General features: G+C 30.8%; 1 protein-coding gene across 1 annotated transcript; it reads left to right on the top strand.

Moving 5' to 3' along the window:
- The first annotated feature begins 6,103 nt into the window (after positions 1 to 6,103).
- LOC120089338 (protein DAMAGED DNA-BINDING 2) lies at positions 6,104 to 12,040 on the top strand. The gene is made up of 11 exons (XM_039046773.1): positions 6,104 to 6,475; positions 6,599 to 6,689; positions 7,453 to 7,580; positions 8,666 to 8,788; positions 8,899 to 8,987; positions 9,123 to 9,243; positions 9,689 to 9,780; positions 9,926 to 10,055; positions 10,736 to 10,984; positions 11,092 to 11,288; positions 11,495 to 12,040. The coding sequence occupies exons 1-11, from the start codon at positions 6,233 to 6,235 to the stop codon at positions 11,724 to 11,726; spliced, it is 1,695 nt and encodes a 564-aa protein (XP_038902701.1). The 5' UTR covers positions 6,104 to 6,232; the 3' UTR covers positions 11,727 to 12,040.
- The last annotated feature ends 10,762 nt before the right edge of the window (positions 12,041 to 22,802 follow it).

Raw genomic sequence — 22,802 nt, forward strand, 5'->3', positions numbered from 1 at the left:
CCAATAGTTGGATACCACTTATCCCTCTATTAGAATCTTAGAGAATAACGAGGTAACTCTCGTGGTAGTGTTTGAGATCGCTTAAGGAGTTGTTCGTGATTAAGACCGTTTGGAGATCCGTTCGTTGGAACTTTGGAGAGGATTGTTCATGGCACTTGGGGAATCTACAAAGATAAGAAGCATTCTAATCCTTTCCCCAATAGCATACTAATTTACGTATTTATTCATTCAGTTTAGTATAATGATTTTGTTTATTATAAAAATCGAATCGTGGGATGCAAGAAATCTCACACGAGAACATTTGTGGGATTTGATCCCTAACACTCCTTGCATTTGTCTCTTGTGTTTATTTACTACCTTCTTAGTATACTTCATTGTTTTGATGCATTTGCATAACGAGCTCAATGATAATACTTATGCTAACCAACATTAAGGTTTGTTAAGATATGCGTTTAGAACTCAGTTTTTAGGAGCTTTTTCTTAAGTCACATTTCTTGAAATTAGTATGCATGTAAGCTTTATCTTAAACTTCTTTTGCAAAAATTTTGAAAGATTATCTCATAACTTGATTTTAGCAATGAGGACCTTATCGACTTCAAATTTTAAAGGTAGGAGAGGTTTGAGCTAATGCGTTCAAACTCGCAAAAATCTCTTAATAATAATAATAAACTTCGTTGTCAGCATATGAAAATTCTGTCTGATAAGAGTTTAGTTGTGGTTGGCACCTACTCGTAGTTGGATGCTCGCATGACACACATGGAGCAAGCCAAAATAAAGGTGGGTAACCAAGATCAACAGATTCAAAAAAAATTTAAAAATTAAAAAGAGAGAGAGAGAAAAGATGAATAAAAAGTGCAACTCCACTGCCTAAGTAAAATTTAAGGCAAGAGTTAAGTTGAGAGGGTACTTGCTCGTAGTTGGATGTCCGCATAACACCTGTGAGCGCAAGCCAGAATGAAGGTGAGAGGCTCAGATCAACACATAAGCTAAAAAAGACAATAAAATAAAGAGTAATAAATTGAGCTTTTATGTTATTATGAACCATGAGCCCATTTTTGAAAAGAGAAAAAAAAAGAGTTTGGAAATAAGTAAGGGAATTTTGAGGAATAAGCTTGTCGCATCTAAAGTTAGAAAATATTTCTGTAGCATAGTGAATAGAGCTTTAAGGTGAACTGTTAGTCTGATAAATCTCAATATAGAAAGCATGTTGAGAGGTCAAGCTAATGCATCAATTTGAGTTGAGATATACGCTAAGACTTTAAATACATGCTTGAGGACAAACATTGTTCTAAATTTGGGGGTGTGAGAACTTGTAGAAATACAAGTTATTGTATCATTTTACTTAGAATAATTTGAAAAAATTAGAGGAAAATGCATTAGCTTGATATGAAATTCATGTACATTATTATACTTTGCGTTCATGTATTCATAAAACCCAGTATCCTGAAAGGTATAGAACATAACATCGTTAAACACAGGATTATAATGAAAAGAAGCAAAAATAATGAAGAAAACAAATACTGTAGCCCTAGACACATAGAAAGAGATCAAATCGACACCAAATTTGTATGCAAAAGACCATGTGTTGTGTAGAAAAACACGAAGAGAGAAAATGACAAATGCATGAGCGGTGGATATCAAATCAAAATGCAAATTGGTAGCTGATTTGAGACATTCGCAGCAGAACCAATAAACTATAACACGAGTAGTCGACGCAGCAGGACATGGAATTAAATGTAGAGATGTTAGTGAATCATTAGAAAGAAGAAAAGAAGCTCTCCTCTTGACGCCTATAAATCACTCATCAGAATTTTGCTAAGTGTCAGAATTTCCTTCGAGAGGCTGGTTGAAGTTATGCTCAAACTCCACCTCAAATCCACCACTATTATCGATTTTTCAAACTTTTCTTTGGAGAATTCTGAGTGAGAACTCAGTCTTCTTCTCTAAAAAAGGAGAGAGAGAGTTCCATCACCACCATTACAACCACCATTGAACCAGCCACCATACGAACTAAAGGAAGCAAGAGATTACGACCAGCGGCTTGACACTTTCATTTTCTATCCTTATGATTTTATTCTTATTATTCACATATGTATTAAGTCATTTAGATTGAAAGACTTATGTTCTCAATATAAATATGATTTCAACCATATTTCATCCATTCATGTCTTCGTTTTCGTTTATCATGAGTAACTAAGTCTTTAATGAGTTTAGGAAGACAAACTAGCATTTTCTTTAAGTTTTGCATAAGTTAAAAGTTCATATTGTTTAATGTACTCCTATTATATTGCTTGAATCTAATTGAGAGATTGATTTAAGTAAGAAATAATCATCTACTTGAGAAAGTAAGTAATTGTGGATCTCATTAAACAATGAGAGAAGTAACTTTAGAAATAAAGTTAATCTTTTGTCTTAAATTAACTCGGGCATGCATCCTAGAATTAAGGTATTGTGGCTTAAAGCACCGAGAGGTGAGTTCTTTATTTCTATGACATGAATGAATGACTTATACATGAAGGAATGGAATTCCTTTGTACAAGCGTGTGAATGTAGTGCATTTGTAGGTCAATTTTGACAACACAAAAATATAGAGAAGTTTGTATTCATAACAAACATAGAATTACAGGATAAACGTTAAATTAACTCTATAAGCACGTTGTTCTCCTGAGAGGAAGGGAAGAATAAGTGCTTACCTTTGTAGAATAACTCTTCTTCATGAAAATCCTCTCCAAGATCACCAACTCAACATTGTATGACACAACAACGTTTTCTTCCATGAATAGGACACTACCACTCGGTAACCTCGTTATTTTTCGACAGAGAAAAAGAATAGTGGTCTCTTTTAGAGTTTTTGAGAAAAGGAAGAGTAAAGGCATAGAAAATTTTTGAGAGAGAGATTTTTCTTCTTACAATTTCACGTTAACCTCAACTCATACTTTTCTTCTGAAAAAAAAAAAGGTTGATAAGAAAGATGGGAACGGAGTTATTTCAACCCTCATCCATCGTGTGCATTATATTATCGTATAATATAATATATGTATGATTAATTAATTAGCTTAATTTATCATATAATATGTATTTTAATCATATTAAAATGCACATTTTTCTTATAACCTATAATTCTCATATGAATCATATTCACATTAAATTTTAACCTATAGTATTTATATGAATCCCATTCAAATATTATTTATATGTGTCTCTCTTATATTATATAGTTTTAATTATAAATCATATCTACAATTAACTATACACTATAATGTATCAGTATACATTATACTTTATATTAATCACATTGATATAATTAATACCTTTAATTCCTTTAAATAATTTGAACAATTCAAATTATTCCAAAAACAATTATTCCTTGTTTTATCGAGCTAACAAGGGAACCTTATGGATCTACAAATTATAAGCTTCAATGATATGAGATTAATTAACTAAACTCTTCTAATTAAATTAATCGACATTCATTAACTACCGGTCACTCCACTAAGGATCGATAGCTACACTCTTCACACTTTAAATATACTTTTTTGTTCACGAATATAACCAATCAACAGTAAGTTGACCCTTCACAAATTGCTCGTAAGTACAGCTGGGTCAAACTACCTTTTACCCCTGTAGTTACATCTAACTTCTTAAGTACGATTGATCCCTCTAATGAACAATTAAATTAGATCCCTCTCTGGCTAGTGAGAGGGTGAGGCGCTTCATTGTTCAAGACCCAGAATCAGCCCTTAAGGGATCAATTCATCTATTTATCCTCAAGATGGGAAGAAATGAATTCCATCTTGTGTAACTGTGTTCCCAACCCTCACTCAAACAAATCCTCAAAACGATAAACTTATTGAGTCGACAAATCTAGCTACCCTCAACTATACAAATCAAATGATTGCCCTTATAGTCAAAGGTTCACAACTCACTCTAGATTAAGGTTAAGTTATCTATGGTCATCATAGTGAAATGTAAGTCTCTTCAACTAACGACGTTAAAAAGAGAGACTAATCATTTCGCGCTCTAGTCTTATACAAAACTCTTTGTATAGGATACCTTCACTCACATATCTTTATATGAACAATAAAGACCAAATCATTTGTAACATTTTAAGACTATTGTAACAATTACAAAGTGAGTCATATCTGTGGTATCATTAGGATAAGGTACCCAACTTTATCCATATACTACAGACCATTTAAATTGTTACCTAAACATAATTCACTTATATATCAACCACATACATGTTTAAGTTACATTAAATAACCTGGAATCTTAATTTATTGGATTGGGTTAATGCAAAACTAACTGCCAAATAAAATAACATCTTATTTTATTAAATAAATAATTTGTGTACAAATAATTTACAAACTACGAAACCCACAAGAGTTAGGGCATCAACCCCAAAAATTTATTACTTAGGAAAATTTTAGTGAACCTTTCGCAACTTTGCTTTATCAATTGATATTTTTCTAAAATTTCTTTGCACACTAATTCATTGTAGTTGTAATTACCACCATCATTTTCGCTTCATTCCCACAGATTATACAATTGAACGCATCATCATTCATTACCATTCACATCAAAATCCAACACCCACTTCCATCACACTTGTAATTTAATTCATTATTCAGTAAAACGAAACATTCTCAACGCATACTTTAAAATAAAACCTCATCGCGTTAAGATTATGACTCATTTTTTACTTATACTTAGGTCTGAATAGATAAAACATTGTGTTTAAAGTATATTATTACATTACATCTAAAGTATATTACTCATTTCATTTAGAGGTTAAGGCACGACATGAAGCTATAATTGCATCAACCAAATGGAAACGCGAAAACTGTATCAAATACCCATAACTTAACCAACTCAACTTTGCACCTCAAATAGAGACTTCTTAAACCAACTAAACTCAGCAACCTAGACACAAATTATTATTGCCAACTCAATTCAATTCAACACCCATATGCACTAGAGTGAAGTTGGGTTGAGTTAAGTTAGTAATATTTGTCTGTAGATAATTATTGTATGTGTTTGGGGTACTGAGTTGAGCTAAGTTGGTAATAATTATATAGGATTGTCATCAAAGATTTTTTTTTATATATATATATAAGCATGACCAACAATGAATTTATTTCATATATACAAAAAAAAAAAAATATTGTTTATTAAGATATCTAGTCAGTCCTACCAAGTTGACGCAAACAATACCTCTTCATAGACTATGATAGAACTATTAAGAAGCAATTGGTCTTTTGGATGTATGTGATAAAAGATCTATAAGGATGACTAGATTATCCTGAGACAATCCCTCAATATCAAATTACTATAAAAGACGATTATTAAATACTATAAACTAATAATTTCATATGTGTATCTAGAAACACTTTCGTTGGCTGAGTTTGTTTGTTTTTGTTTTTTTTAGTATATTACCAGTTGAGGTAGTTGTCGAAGATTAATGATGAAGTCGATAGTTGGAGTTTGTCGCCTAAGGCAGTTGTTGGAGGTTGCTGCTAGAGGTGGTTGTTGTTGAAGTTTATCATTAGATGTGGTTGTCAAAGGTGATTATCACCAGTTGATCATCAGATGTGGCATTTGTTGGAGTTGGAGTTGGAGTTGTCGCCACAAGTGGTTGTTAGAGCCTGAAGTTGATCGTGTTAAGGTGGTCCTCTGGGTGTGGTAACAATAGTCAATAACAGTGACCGATAAATAGAGCCATTAAAAGCATTGGAAGGATGAAAAGTTACAATGAGTTGGGATGAGTTGTAAAAATAATCAAAACTTCACCATTATCTTAAATCTGATGGGTCAAACATTAAATTGATATTACCAACTCAATCTAATTCATGTTGGTGAGCCAAATCCTTTTTTTAAATAATAAAATTAAGTCGCATATTATATGTTGGAAAATTCTTATAAATAGAAAAATCTTAAAAATATTTACACTTTATAACAAAAAATTTCAAAAGTATTTTTGGAATTTTTTACTATAAAATTTAAATATTTTTAAATATTTTTTAATATATTTATTATGTTTTATCGATATAATCCCAAAGTTTATGGGAATGTGTGATATTACCGACTCAAAACGACGTCGTGTTCACGGGATTCACGCACAGGGAGGCCAAGCGGCCGGTAGAGCGCCACGTATTCTCCCGCCACCGTTGAACAACGTAATGGCGTTTATAGCCTTGACACCTGAGAAGCCAGTTTTCGAAAAACCCTGAATATGGCTCCAACCACCAGAAGTCTCTTATTTCCCCGAGTGATCGTCGAGAACGACAACGATTACGAACAGAGTTCGTCGGAAGAAGAAGAAGACGACGACGACGACGACGAAAAAGAACCTCTTCACGACGAAGACGAAGAGGAGAATGGTAGAAACTCCGAAAATGAAGGCCAAAGGATCGAAGAGGAGTCCAACAAGAAGGGAAAAGCACCCATTACTATCAGCCTTAAGAAAGTGTGCAAAGTAAGTGTTCGATTCGAGGGTTTACTTCGTTTTTGTTAATAAATGGTTTAAGTTTTTTATAATTTTTGTTATTGGCGACTATTATGAATTTGATTATTATGTAATTTTATGTTTGATCTTTAGGTTTGTAAAAGGACTGGTCATGAAGCAGGATTCAAAGGGGCTACGTACATTGACTGCCCTATGAAACCATGTTTTCTCTGCAAAATGCCTGGTGAGTGCTAAAGTTTCCGATTCTTTTTGTTTAGTTTCTTGTTTTACTTTGCCTGCTCGGATTGGCGGTTCTGAATTGAATGGGACAGTTTGTTGATCATGGAAATTTGGATGATCTTCTAGCAAGCAAAGTTTTAGTTTAGCAGATTGGATTAGTCAAGGATACATTCGAAGTGAACTGCTAGTATTTCATATAACATTCTCCAAGTCGCTGCAACATTAAGTTTGTCTTCGGTGCTAAACTTTGGGGGGAAGGTCGGCATTAGAATTGTTCGTGAGGAGCAAAATTTTACATTCTATATAGAAAAGCGAGAGGGAAAGTTAGAGCAAAACTAAGGTCTCGTATTATAACCAACTTATTTTGAAAATTGTGCTTATTTTCTCATCGTTTTCCTTTCGGGATTTTATATTTCAATTTTTCTTAAATTACCGATTGATCGAAAAGCTTAAGCTTGGTAAAAATAAATTTAATGATATATCATCCAACAGTTTTTAGAAACCACCTCCTTTTTTTCCTCTCTTCCATTTTTAGGTGCAAGTAATGTTTATAAGCTTAATTTTTAAAAACCATAAACTAGAAACAAAATGGTTATCAAATAGGACTATTCCATTCCATCTTCTTTGCTCTGCCTCTGTTGTGGGGTTTAACATGAAGTTGTATGGTTATCTGCATTTTCTCATGCTTTTACGTTTTCTTTATCCCATCTTTATTGAATATGCTGACTTGAGGTCTTTCATACCCGTGATTTATCAACCAATTGAAGGACATACAACAATGACATGCCCGCACCGTGTGGCAACTGAGTTTGGTGTTATTCCAGCATCCAATAAGAATACTCGTAATGCTCTTTTATATGTTTTTGAGCGCCAGTTTAAGCCACACATTCCTCCTGTAAGTCATTTTCTGCTTTTATTGGTGATATTTATTCTCTTCTTTTATTTGTGATATTTATTCTCTTCTTTTATTTTTTTACTCATGGAAATTGTTTCTTCATTTTTAATGTTTTTCATTAGCTGTAAGGTATCAACCTCTGAGCCACAAGGTGCCTCTCTCCTTTTTTGTTAGACAAATTGGATGATTTTAGGCCATGCTTTTAGTATGGGATTGAGAACCTGGAATTCTATCAACTTTTATACTGTACAAATTACAGAGTTCCGATTGTTATTATTTACTTTATGAAACGATTAGCTCTTTTATATGCTGGTAAGCATTGGCAGATACAATATATGTACAAGGAACAATGTATCGATTGAATGGTGTACTCGGTTGGAATGCCAAAGAACCTTTTCTATTGGTTTGGTAGTAATGTTACTGGAAGAATGATTGTGACAAAAAATTTGAGTATAGAGCTTCCACTGGAAGATACAAATGCTGTGATTTCCTTTTATTTTTACCTTTTTTTAAAATGTATATATATATATTTACTACACCCATTAGCCACTGAAACTCAGCCTTCTTCATGTAGGGATATCCGTTGATGAGAAAAGGCAGAAACCTCTTTTCATTTCTTGATCCAGCAAGTTAGTAGCCAAAGACAAAAATAACTTTTGTTTGATTTTATTTGAGAAGCTGATGGTTTACATCTTCCTGTGTTTTTTATTACACTGTTCAAGTGTTCATTAGTTAGGGAGTAAGGTCCTACTAGGAAATCTATCTCCTTTAGATATCCATCATAAGAGTTGCTCTGGTGGTCCAAGGTGCAAGTTCTACACTTGGATCTACTTCACAGTCATGGGTTTTAAGTTCAAATAATGGTACTATTTAGATATTCTTTAAATTTCTTAACATAAAATGTTAGAATGTCAGGTGGTGCCCAAATATTATAAGGCCAAGTGATCCAGTGAAAGTGACCTTCTGCTGGCATGAAGACTTAAAATTACTTGTCTGTTGAATGTTATATCTGCATAGTTAAACATGCATTCCAAAATCACGGGTTAATTTGTCTATCAGCTTGACAAATTTCTGGTGTCTTGTAGATCAAACCAGCATTTGTGATCCCAGATCAAGTGAACTGTGCAGTTATAAGGTACCATAGTAGACGTGTAACATGCCTGGAGTTCCATCCTACAAACAACCGGCTTCTTTTATCTGGAGATAAGGTGAATTTGATGTATATTGGTTTACTAAATACCTCAGCTTCTGTTGATTTATTAGCCTTCTGGACTTCTTTAAAGTAGAAACCTGATTAATTTTTTCTTGCTTACCTCAGAAAGGACAAGTTGGAGTTTGGGATTATGATAAAGTGCATGAGAAGGTAGTCTATGGAAATATACACTCTTGTATCGTTAATAACATGAGGTAATAATCTTCTCACGTACTTTCTGATTTTTATCTCTTTTTCATGCTTCTTGATAATTGCTTTACCGTAGTTGAGTTGTATCATGTAAACCACACTCATTTTTTGTTGGAAACATGACATCCAAATTATTTCAGATTCAGTCCTACAAATGATGATTTGATATATGCTGCATCTTCTGATGGAACAATCAGTTGCACTGATATGGAGACTGGGATTTCTTCTCAATTAATGAACCTAAACCCTGATGGTTGGCAGGTATTTATAACTCTATTTTTTTAAATTTACAAGTTGTGGTAGTTGGGATAGTTTCAGATTCAGTCCTACAAATGATGATTTAATTAGTAATTACAAAAGGAATTAGCAAGGGAGCACCAATCAGAAGCTCTGAAATCAGCTTTATCGAAAACTTTTTCCGATATACTGTAATTTAGGCCTTTGTTTTCTCTCACCACAGTTCCTTTAGTAATTCTCCCAAATAGTCTTTTAAGGGGGGAAAAAAGGATTGAATAACTGAAAAAACAAGTAGCGCAGGCTTTTCCTCCTTATTTTACAAGCCCTCACCAAAGTTTGAACATACAATCATTTACAATACCTAACATCCGTATAAACTCCTCCAGGGCTGGGAATACAAGATATAATGAGGAGGTATAGGTGGGTAATCATAGTATAGTAGCCGTAACTTGAGTGTTGTCTTTTATAGGGGCCTAATAGTTGGAGGATGCTATATGGTATGGATATCAACCCAGAGAAGCACACTGTGTTTGTCGCTGACAACTTTGGTTTCCTATATTCGTAAGTGGTTTCTTTTCTTTTTATGTTTGAATGACAAAAGATGCATCTTTCTTATTTTCCTTTTTGAAACGTAATTGCCTATGATGCAATTGAGAGTCCTAGGAGATGATCACTTGGTTTAATGTTACCTCATGATGCACTTTAGGGTGGATACAAGGTCCAATAACAGATCTGGGCAGGCTGTTTTGATCCATAAGAAGGGTAGCAAAGTTGTTGGACTGCACTGCAATCCTCTTCAACCTGATCTCCTCTTGAGTTGTGGAAATGATCATTTTGTAAGATACTTGGATGGATAATATGTATACTTTTTTTTAACTTTTGTTCTGTTTCCTCTGTATTTGTGCATGTGTTATGGATTGTTTTTCTTTAAGAACACAAATGATAAGCAACATCTGATGGTGTAGATTTTCTTAGGAAAAAATCAATTTATACCCTAGTGTATAAAAACTTGTTTAGGTGCTAAGATTGATGTGTTGGTGAGAAATGCTGAAATGAAATGGATAGAAGCTACTCGGGTCCTTAGCTCAGTGGTAGAGCATTTGACTACAAATGGATAGAAGCTACTCTATGTTCATCTGAGTGGTTTTTCTCTTCTCGTTCACTTCTATTTTTCTTAATTGTTTAGGAAGAATTACATAATAATTATTTTGTTACCTTGTTAAGATTTTGGGAGAAGAAAATTTTCATATAGGTGATTTGAGTTGATTTAAATGAAATCAAGTGAAAATAGTTATAAATTACTCATGAAAGGTCTGAATTAACTAACTTGGGTTTTAGTTGATACATCCCTAAAGTTTAGGGTATGAATTGATTTTTCCCTTTTTCTTATTTGCTTACACATTTGATTTGGCATATTAACACCATTAAAGATTTAAATATCAGGCTCAAAGGTTTCCAATATTTGCTTACATGTTACTCTCCGTCGTATTAACCACAAAAAGCTTATGGATATCAGGCTCGAGTATGGGACATTCGGCGACTAGTAGCTGGCTCTTCCTTGTATGATCTAGCACACAGACGTGTTGTAAATTCTGCTTATTTTTCTCCCATTTCTGGTTGCAAAATTCTTACAACATCTCAAGATAACCGCATTCGTGTATGGGACTCTATATTTGGCAACTTGGACTCACCAAGTCGAGAGATTGTGCACAGTCATGATTTTAATCGACATTTGACTCCATTCCGAGCAGAATGGGATCCAAAGGTAATATAATCTCAATAAATTATTTGTATGTTGATATCTCTCTCTTCCTCTGCTATCCTTCTCCGTTGTTGCCCCTTAAGAAATTTCAATTTGATATTGCAATGCAGGACCCATCTGAATCTCTTGCAGTTATTGGTCGTTACATAAGTGAAAACTATAATGGAATTGCCTTACATCCTATCGATTTTATCGACGTCAGCACAGGGCAATTAGTTGCTGAGGTAATGGATCCTAACATTACCACAATTAGTCCAGTGAACAAGCTGCATCCACGAGATGATGTATTGGCGTCTGGGAGTTCAAGGTTTGACACGAATGTGTTTCGATTTTTTCTTTTCATAATTTGGTATTATGATAATTGGCTTTGAAATTCTCCCAATTTTTATAGATCGAGGAGATAGTTCTCTAAGAGATCTTCTACTATTCAATTCTCACTTGTTGCTGAGAGATTGCTCTTCCTCAACATCTACTGATGATGTTATTTGCATTTTCGTTCTGCTTGCTTGTCAGGTCGCTTTTCATTTGGAGGCCAAAGGATGATCACGAGCTAGCAGAGCAGGACGAGAGGAAAATTGTTATTTGTACAGGAATGGAGAAGAAACGCAAGCACAAGTCGAAAAATGATGATAGTGATGATGATTCCGATGTCGATAAGTCCACGCCGACCACAAAAGGTAAAAACTTTAAGTCAAAGAAACCTGCAACTGGAATGAAGAAAACTTCTCATAAAATGAAACGTTAATTTAACTAACCCCCCCTCTCCGTTTTGTGTTCTACAACCTTAACAACCAAGTTCATAGAATGTTTTAGGTGTAGTTTGAAACTCCATAGCCTTTTGTAAGATCGACCCAAAATTAACCAACACCCTCTACTAGTGAAAGAACCTTCTGAGATAAGAATTTTTTCTCTCTCTTTTATTATTATTATTGTCATTTATGTTGTATCGTGTATATTGTTGGAAATTAACTCTCTGGTGTACACTTTTTGGCTGCATATTGGAGTGGATTCATGCACTCTTTTATTTGTATGTCAACCCTTCCTTTCTGGTGTTGGTGATATAATATCTAATCTGTGTTTGTTTATCTATTTTTTATGTTTTATATATAAGGTTTGATTTTTTTTTTTTTTATAAATTCTCCTAAATAGCACCTTCAAGATGAAGCACTTTTTTTTTAAGTCGTTAAATTAGTTTTTCGATCTCAACCGAGACTTAGTTTAAAAAATTACTTTTTCTTATTTATGGTTTGTTTTTGGTTTTTTGGGCCTTTCTCAGTGGAGAGATTAGACGTCAAGATTTTAGTAATTTTTTCATGATCTATCTAATTTTTATACCAAATCTTATATATTTTCAAATTTTCTCTAAAATTTGGTTATCTTTATCGAGTATTATATTTAATTCTTATGTAATTTTAAGTCGATTTTTATTTTCATGATTATATGAATTTCTAAATTTTTAAATGAATTTACTAATTAGATTTTTTAGATGAATGATTGTATTTTGATTTTTAAATTTTGGGAAAGGGTTTTGAAAAAAAAAAAAAAGCAAGATACAAAAGATATATAAAATCTATTAATCTATTGGAAAATTATCTTTCATATATTATTTTTTTTTTGAAAATTTTAATCTTCCTAAAAATTTAAAAATCAAAATCAATCATCAATTCATCTGAAAAAAATTATTTGGTTAATTGGTATATTGATCTGGAAATTAAATTTTGACAATTTTGATATAATATTAGGCAAATATAATCAAATTTTCTCAAAATTTGAAAATATATATGATTTGATATAAAATTTATGAAGATCATATAATTTTGGAAAAATTATAATCTTGATGTAGTCTAACATTTCGAACTTTAGAAAAATTTAGGTTAGCTTTCTAAAATTTTTTAGTTTTAATTTTCTTTTCATTTTTAGAAATTGGAATTTTAAAATCATTGAAAAGTTTTTATTAGTTAAATTGAATTTAATTGATTGGATATTTGAATTAATTATTTTGAAAATATTGAATTATGCTTGATTTTGGATTTTGCAGCCAATTTAAAATAGTTTAAGAGATAATTAATTTTACGTGGTTTTGAATTGATTTAAATATTTGAAAAATATTTAATTTGTATGAAATTGATGGATTTTATGTCATTTAATTTTGGTTTTTGAAGTCTAAATTAAGGCAATTTGATAAGTTAGTTGATTTATTAATTTAATAGAATCTTTGGAGATTTTTGAAATATTATTATAAATATTTTATTTATCTTTTCAAAATTTGAAAAAAAATAATAAAAAAATTGAGATTTTTGGAAATTAAATGAGAGTGAAAAGAGGCAAAAAAATCAGGGAGAAAGCAATTTTTCAGCGACAACTTCCACAAAATTGTCGATTGTCGAAATTTGAGCCGTTGGATCGTGCTCAAATTTGGTCTGTTGTTGGAGACATATAGAGTTTAATTGGAGACATGACATAGAGCTTAATTTTGAACTTGAGACATAGAGTTTAATTTTGAACTTGAGACATAGAGTTTAATATTGAACGGTTGGATCATTGTTTGAAGCTTTGGTTTGTTCGTAATTGCTGCTGAATAAAATCTATAAAACTAGAAATTTTCCTTCTCTCTCACTCTCGCAGACCTTCCTCATGCAAGACCCTCACTACCAGTCGCTAGTCTAAACAATTTATGTCGTCTGACAGCTGCTGTCTATCTAATGTCATTGTCACCAAAATTGATATTTTGGGTAAGTTTTAGAATTTTTGGAGGTTCTTGACCACCAATTGGCTTTTGGCCCAAATTGGTTGTTATCCTTTACGTTTCACTTTTAGATTGAAGTTTAGGAGCATTTCTGATCACTATTCAACAAGGGAAACGAGTTTTTGAACATTTACTGTTCGAAGTTTGGAGATCAGTGGCGTGCTTTCTAACAGGATTTATGATCGTTCAATCCTTTCGTTGGATTTAGTTCAAGTAAATTGTTGAAGTTGGTTGTCGAGATAACTGTCCTTGACTTAATTTGAGGTAAGTGAATCTATTATCGGAGTTTCCGTGTCAGGCACCCTAATTTAGATTTATCAAGTTACTTATTGGGATCTAGAAGCTAGACTTGGAAGTTGTAATACCTTATTGTGTATGTATGTTTTTTTTTTTTTTGGAGTTTGAGCATGTTTGAGACTGCGTATTATGTCATGATATGAGTTGTAGAACTACCCATGAAATATTTGTATATGATGCATGATTAGACTAGTAGGGGCGATATACCATCTCATCTCGATGCATGTATATTTATAAGGGACTGATGAGTCCAATTTCATGTTTGACGGTGAGCCTTTGGGGCGTTAGACATGCATGAATCAACAGGTTCATGTTCATGTTACTTGACGGTGTGCATTCAGGCCATTAGACATGCGTGAACCAACAGGTTCACGTTCATGTTACTTTTTCCATGTTTGACGGTGTGCCTTCATGCCACTAGACATGCGTGAACCGATAGGTACACGATTATGTTTCTTTTCCCATGATTGATGGTGTGCCACTAGGTCACTAGACATGCAAGTTAAGGCAAGTCACTTTATCCTCTTAATTAGCCATTCAGGAACAGCTTCACCATGAAAGTTCCACTAACCACAAGCATTCACTGCATGTGAATGCACAACCTAATCTCGGTAATTGGATCACTTATTGGGTATTATTATACTCATCCTTTATTCCTTTATGTTTTTCAGGGAATGATGGGAACAGGTTGGTGAGTGACAGACAGGACCCGTGACAGAGCCATATGGGGACAAGAGAAATTGCTTTCGCTCAGTCTATGTTTTTGTCATTTGAATGTTTTGAAACTAGAATTTAATGTGAGACAACAAATTTTAACGTTTTGAATGTTTTTTTTATGAATATTATTTTTTAGAGGATCCCAAATAAAAGTTTTATTTATTTATTATTTATTTATTTTCGAGTTTATTTTGGAAAAACTATCCTTATTGTTTTAAAGAATTTTTTTGAACAAAATATCTGGATTTTAAATGTGTATTTAGTCGTAACGGCCTTTGTCAAAGTACTCAAAAGGTCGGGTCATTACCTAATCTCTATATCGAGAAAGATCCAAAAGGCCAAAACAATCGATAAATTAGAAAAATTAATTTTTTTTAACTAAATTTTGGTGACCGATCTCGATTGAGAAAAGTTATTTGAATGAATTTTCAAAAAATATGTTAGTTTTGTAAGATGAAAATTTAGATGTGTTATTTCCGAATAACTTTCCATTTTTTTCACCTTATTTGTAATATAACACTTAATATTTACTAATAAACATGCAAAAAGGATGTAGAGTAATTTGGGGACTCAGATAGAAAAGGAAAGGATTGAATTTGCACAAATCACTTTTGGACCAATATTCGTTATCATTACATCTTTAAATTTTATTTTTTTAATTTTAATTTATGTGTATCTGTCGAAAATCTTTTTGGTTTGCCCAATCAGTCTTATGTCCTCCAAGTCGCGGCATCCCTTTTCGAAAAACGGTTGAGTCCCCCCGTCTTTTGTTCCGTTCTCAAGTCCCTGAACTTATGAAGTCTCGTTTCTGTAGTAGACCAATTTGTTAACATCCCCCGAGCCATTTTGTTGGCTTAGCTAGTTTGGGAACAGTGAGATTAGCTATGACGTTAGGTGAATCAGTCACGATAGAGGAAATTTGGACTAACTCGATGCTATTTTGTTGAACCTTATAACATTTGGTGTCAAAAAAATTCGTGGATTTTTTTTTCTCTTCTCACTCTACTCCCTTTGATCACCTCTCCTCCCCCACCCTCTCTCTTTTCTCTCTCTCCTTTTTCTCAATTACAATATATTGAGTGTCCAAAGATTAAATTTAGATAATTAAAATTATATGGACTAAAATGTAATAGAACTCAAAGTATAGGGATCAAATTGATATTTTAATCTAATTTTAAATTATATTAAGATTAAATTATAAGTAAATTATTAAACTTTAGTTATTGTCTCTATTTAATCTCTGAAATTATAAATATCTGTTTTGCCTCAAAGTAGTACGCAAACTAATAGGTCATGATTTTTCTATGCACAATTCCTTCACGTTTTGATTACATGGCTTACGTGAATTTACAGGAAAAAAAATGGATATATATCGATTTTAGGAAATATTGCAGAAAATAAAAATATGGTAGAACTTATTTCTTTGACAGAAAATTTCAATTATATATATAATAAGTTTATACTCATGAAGCCAAAGTAAGTATAGTTCAACAACCTATTTTAACAATAATCGATAATTCAACGATATTTGACATGTGCTACTTTTTTTTAAAGTTCAAAATTTTGTACTAATATATATACACATATATAAAACAAAAAAACTAAAAGTTTTATTAAAAAAATTGTTTTTGATTTTGTTTTTGTTTGTTTGTTTTTTCTGTTAAGCCAAACATTCTATTGTTTCATTGTTATGTCTATTATGTGTACATATCAGCGTGGGCACGTGCACGTCGTTTAACAAACTCGCGGCATCAAATTGAAATTTACAAACATCTTTACTATCTGAAAAGCCATTATGACGCAATTAAATTGTCCCCTTTTGGCTATGTTTACCCTTTATTTGAAAATTGGTTTTTAAAAAATAGAAAATTTAAAAGCAACCTATACTCCCAACTTCCCAACTTTGGATATATATATATATATATATATATATATATATTAAATGATGCAATTTAATTAAATATTGACAAAAATAGAGTGAAAAACTAACTAATAATAAAAATAGGGTTGGTTAATGGTGGATGAGGTACACAATTACATAAAATTGTATAGGTAGTCTATGTTTAAGCAAATAAAGTGGGGACAGATATGAACTTTACCAAAATGATAGTTCCAGTCCACAAGTTAGGTTCATATGGCCCACTTGACATGTATCTGGCCATTTGGTGTCATGTGGGCCAGTGGGAATCGTGCATTGAATACACCTATACGGTAAGGATTTTCCTTTAAACGAAGAAGGAGGTTCACGATTTCGTAGTTCTAAAAACCCAATCCTAACCCAATCTTTTTAGATCAATGCCGCCACAAATTACCGAACCCTCTCTCAAGTCCCCATTGCTCGTTGTTGTCATCGTCCAGAAGCCATGTCGTCGTCGTTCGTTACTATATTTTAGGTTGAAATGAAAATAACTATGCTTTTTGTTTTTTTAATACTATATGAGTTTTGAACAAATCTATAATTTTGGGAAGATCTAGGATTTTTTTTTAAAAAATTATAATCTAGATTATTTATGGTTTTTTTTATTTTAATTTTTTAATAGTTTTTTTGTATTTATTTTGATGGATCCATTCGTTGTGGATTATTTTGTAAGTTTGGATTGATTTCGTCTTGGACTAGTTTTTATAATGCTTTTTATGAGACAAATGGGTGTCATCATTGTGCTATATAAAAATACGCAACTGATCGACTTAATATAAGCAGTCATGATCATTATGCACAAAGTAGATAGATGGGTCACAACAAAAATTATTGGTTTTTTTGCCCTTAATTTAAAATTAATTAACTAATATTTTGATGATAACAAATCTGATTTTGTTTACTTAATTTTATTATTTTGAATAGTTCATAGCATAGAGTTTGGAATAACGATTTTCGAGCATCTTGAATCACTCAAACTGAAGTTCGGATGAAAATGATATAGCAAAAAAATGCGTAACGAAAAATATCCGATGATGATGTGGTGAATTAATCATCAAATTGGACCAATTAGAGATTGCCACTTGAGCTATTATGGTGGATGATACATGAGACTTAAATTTCCTTGTGGACTTTAGTTTTCATTGAAAGAAAGAGAACTAAAAGAAATTTATTTTGTAAAAAAAATAATTTTGTTAAATTAAAAAAAATGAATTTAAAAGATAAATTTAATATTATTTCATATCTGTATCTAACGGTTAATTTTTTACGAATGGTGTTCTTTTATTTTTTTTTTTTTGTTGATTTTAAAAAAAAATGATTTAAAGATATATATATCATATTGTATCTTGTTCATGTCTAACCGCTAGTTGAGTTAAAATCTCCACCATTCAATTTTACTTTTTAAACAATCCAATGGCTCAAATTAAAATCCATTTTTGACGCCCACTTTCCTCTCTTTTTATACTAATCTTCCCAAAATTATTTCAACTTTTAACATTTTCAGTTCTCAAAATTAGCAAACAAAAAAAAAAAAAAAAAAAAAAAAAAAGGCAGCAATTGTTACTCTCTTTACAAACTTCCAATTTTCTTTCTTTTCATCTTATTATTTATTGAGAGAAATTTCTATTGTATTGTGAGGACTAAAGTCTGTGAGCTCAAACTAAAGTCTTTGAAGGTTTTAGAAAAAAAACATTATAATGGTTGGATCTTAAACTATGGAAATGATCAGATTCGCTCTTGAACCCGTAAAAGAGGCAAAGTAACAGTTCGACTCTCATTTGTGGAAAGAGTCAAAGAATATTTTTTAATCGAAGTCCCTAGAGGTACTTGAGAAAGCGGATGTAGATCGTGTTTGACCGAACCACTATAAAAAGCATGGTGTCTTCTTCTCTAACTCTTTCCTAGTTATTTTTGCACTTAATTTTAATTGCTTGATCTTATTGGTTGATATGATTGAATAGATTATCACATACTTTTATCAATGTTGTTATTTAGTATCAATTAGGGTTTTGTTAATTTAATTTAAAAATTATCTAATTAGTTCAATTGAGCATATTTAGGAAAATTTTAATTAAATTCTATTCACCCCTCTAGGGTTGTCATGTCAACAATTGGTATCAGAGCGAGTAGCTCTTCTACGTTAACTTTTTTCAAGTAGTTTTTTTATACCTAAAGCATCTTATTAATATTTTGGAAAATTATCTGAAAAGCTTAATTACTAGATCTATGGTAACCTTAGATCATTGTGTTGATAGACCTCCGTTCTTTGGTGGTAGTAGAAATTATGATATTTGGAAAAATAGAATGAAAACTTTTATGCTCGCTATGAATTTTAACATCGTATATGTTTGTGAGTATGATTTGTCAAAATTGCAATTGAATAATGAGTTGCTTACTTCTAATACAAGAGCTATAAATATCATATTTTTTTGCATTCTATAGAAAAATATATAATACAATTTTATATTTTGATTGTGCATATGATATTTGGAATTTTCTTGATAGTATGTATAGTGCAGAAAATTTTCCTTGTACTACTAATAATTTATTTGATTTGAAGGAAAATTATAATTCCCAAAATCAAGAAGAAAAAAAAAATCCATAAAGTAGAGAAAGAAAAATGTGGTAAATCCTCTTTGTGCTTGATGGCCCATTCAAAAAACAACTTCGATGATGAGACCGATGAACATGAGGTAAGTCACAAATCTCTATCTTATAATGAGCTATATGATGCATTTGAAAGTATGCAACATGACTTAGAAGTTAGCCACTATCAAAGAAATTTAAGGTATTATCTAATGTAAATAAATTTTTGATAGACGAAAATGATTGTTTGAAAAAGAGAGTTAATAATGATGTTTTGTATGATAATAAATTTTATTATGATGAGAAATGTGTTTTGATAGATAAGATTAAGTTTCTTGAAATTGAAAATGAAGAATTCAAATCTTTGTCATGTCAAATGAAAATGAATTTGAATGATTTGGGGAATTAAAATGAGAAATTTAAATTTTGTACTTTGGAATTAAATGAGAAAATTGCTAAGTTGAAAATAGAATTATTGAGTTGGAAACTAACAATAGTTCTTTAAAAAAAGAAAAGATTTCTTTTGTGGACAAAATTAAATTTCTTGAATGTGATGTTGATGAGAAAAATAATCTTTTGCATATGCTTAAAGAGAGAGAATTGTTTGCTACTAAAAAGCTTGAACTTGCAAAAGAATCTCTTAAAAAATTAACTATAGATGCACAAAAATTAGATAAAGTTAAACATTTTAATGACAAAAAGGGATAGACTTTGTGAATGGAAATTATTCCTCTAGTTGTAAAACTACTTTTGTTAAAATCACCTCTTGTATGTCTCAAAATATTTTGCCTAATGTATCAAATTTTGTTGAAACTTAATTCGTGTCAAAACATGAAGAAGTTAAAAACATTCATAAGAAATCAGATCTTGTGCTTAATCAATTTCATGTTAGACCAAAATGTGCTCATAATGTGAACTTTGTGAACAAGCATAAAAAATTAGATGTTAATGAAAAATCTAAATGTATGCATAGAGCTAAATTTGTGTCTAATCATAAAAATGCTAGAGATCATGAAAAACCAAAATTTGTGCCTACATGTCAATTTTGTGGAGTTAAAGGTCATATTAGATCAAATTGTTTCAACTTGGAAAATGCTCATAGAAAGACTTTCCTTGAGAAAAAAATTGTGAAAAATCAATTAGTTAAAAAAAAAATCTTATCTAATGTTAGATGTTCTTCATGTGGCAAAGTTGGGCATAAATTTTATACTTGTTATTTGCCAAAAATGAATCCTAATGATGTTGGAACTAATCTTAAATGGGTTCCAAAATCTTTGCTTACTAATAATGAAAGACCCAAGAAATGAGTACCAAAATCTTTTGGTTGAATTTTCAGGTATGGTTCAAGAAGCAAATGGTTGTTTGGACTTCAAATTGGAGTAACTAAAAAGCTTGCTGGAATCCAACAAAGAAAAATGGATATTTGGTAACATTTATTTTATTTTTTTTAATTTTTGAGATAACTATGTTTTTTGTATCTTTATGGAAATTATAAATTTTGGAAAGTTTAAATTTGATTTCTTGAATTATATTGTATATAGAATTCAATGCTATTGAGAAACGATTAAATATCTATCTATTTGACATTTATCTATATTATTTATTATTTGATTTTTTGGTGAATTAGATGTTTGCTCTATATTTATGCTTTTCTTGGAAAATATTGAGGAAAAGGATGTTGAGGATTTTTTTTTTTAAGACATTTTGATGATTAATATAAATTGTCTTTGTTTTGATAATTGAACATGTTGTTTGGAAAAGTAGTTAATTTCTTTTCAATAGAGGGAGTATTTATAGAATTCATATATTTTTGAATCCCTTGAAATTTTTTTTTATCTAAAATGATGTAATGTTTTATTGTGTTGTTACCATGCTTATATTTGATTAACAATGTATTCTCTCTTTTGGTAGCATTGAATTTTTTAAAATAGATTTACTATTATTTGGTATCATTATTTGTTTTTCACAATTAATGTTTACTTTCTAATATTCGATATTTTGGTATCTCAATTGTCTTGAATTTTTACTTGAATGATTTTATCTCCTTAGTATTTGTTGATTTTTCTCGTTAGTAAGAGATTGCTTGATTTTAAGAGGAGTTATGTATTTTATGTATGAATTTCATATATGAATGAAATTGATTCTCATATTAGTTTATCGATGTGTGTCCTCTTATGCATATTATTTATCTTTTTAGGGAAAGTAATTGTCTTTGGAATAAAATTTTAAAATAAATTTGTTTGATATTTCTATCTTCAAGAATGCGTTAAATGCCTTTTTTTCCTTGTTAAGGGGAGTTTTTAATTGATTTCAAAAGGGGGAGAAATTTATCAAATTGATCAAAATAGAATTGACTTGAGCTTGGTTGATTCTTTATGATGCCTCTTAAATTTACAGATTGTTTGTTATGTTTTTTTAGAAGACATGTTGATAGGAGAAGCAATATGCAAAATTATGTATTCATATATTTTAAGAACTCTCATTTTTTTTATGTTATTTTTCATAATTGTCCTATTTTGATTGATTCTAAAAGGAAGAGAGATAATAAGAAAAATGAAAGCATGCTATCTATGAAGTATTCATTGTTCTCAAGTGAATTAAAATTATGTAGGAGTGTTGATTGTTATTCAAGTACATATTTCATACTACACATCTCTTTGAATTTCATTTTTCTTGAGTTGTTTGTCATCATAAAATATGGAAAATTGTTGGCTTTTTGGCCACTAGTCTCAAATGAATTTTAATTAATTAATTAATATTTTGATGATAACAAATCTACTCATATTTATTAATAATTTAGGTGTTATGAAGTATCCATTGCGTAGTATTCAGAACAACTATCTCAATGTAATTTAAATAACTCAAATCGGAGTTCAAACGAAAAAGATATAACCAAAACAAACTTAACAAAAAAAAAATACTCGAGGTGGTGACGTGACAGCAAAATTAATCAAATTACCTCCATCGAAAGGTGAGATATGGAGTAATGAAAAATGTGAGACATAGTGGGTTTTGGTTGGATTTAAAAAGAAATAAAATTTGATTTTTGCTTTATTTTAATTTAAACTAAAAACAAAAAGAATTTAAAATGAAAATGAGTTTATTTTTAAAAAAATTATTATATATATGTGTGCGTGCATGTGAGGTAACGATAAAATTTAAATAAAAATCAAATCAAATTTTCCTTTGAAAAAATTAAAATAATATTGTTGTTTTAAAAACTATTTATAAAAATATCGTTGTTTTCAAACTATTTATAAAAATATGGTTTTTTTTTTAAAAGTGTCGAGTCTTCAAAATTCGACCAACCTAGGTCGAATTTTAAAGATTCGACCTTTATTGAGTTTTTTTTTTAATTTTTCATTAATTTGACCTCATTTTTTCTATTTTTTAATTTTTCATTCGCTATTATTTGGTATATTCCACATTTTATTATTTTATTATTTTATTTAATTTAACTCTAAAAGAAAAAATTAAAAAAAATAATATCTCATAAAAATAAAAAGTGTAAATTAAAATATCTCATTTATATAAAAATAATTACAAAAATCAATGTG

This window comes from Benincasa hispida, chromosome 10, assembly GCF_009727055.1.
Source record: "Benincasa hispida cultivar B227 chromosome 10, ASM972705v1, whole genome shotgun sequence".
Taxonomy (NCBI): Eukaryota; Viridiplantae; Streptophyta; class Magnoliopsida; order Cucurbitales; family Cucurbitaceae; genus Benincasa; species Benincasa hispida.

What these genes read in the sequence shown, in the direction of transcription:
- LOC120089338 (XM_039046773.1), top strand. Translation starts at nt 6,233, where the DNA reads ATGGCTCCAACCACCAGAAGTCTCTTATTTCCCCGAGTGATCGTCGAG. An exon ending in TTTTCTCTGCAAAATGCCTG is followed by an intron (nt 6,690 to 7,452) that starts GTGAGTGCTAAA and finishes AACCAATTGAAG; the next exon opens with GACATACAACAATGACATGC. An exon ending in TTCTTTTATCTGGAGATAAG is followed by an intron (nt 8,789 to 8,898) that starts GTGAATTTGATG and finishes TGCTTACCTCAG; the next exon opens with AAAGGACAAGTTGGAGTTTG.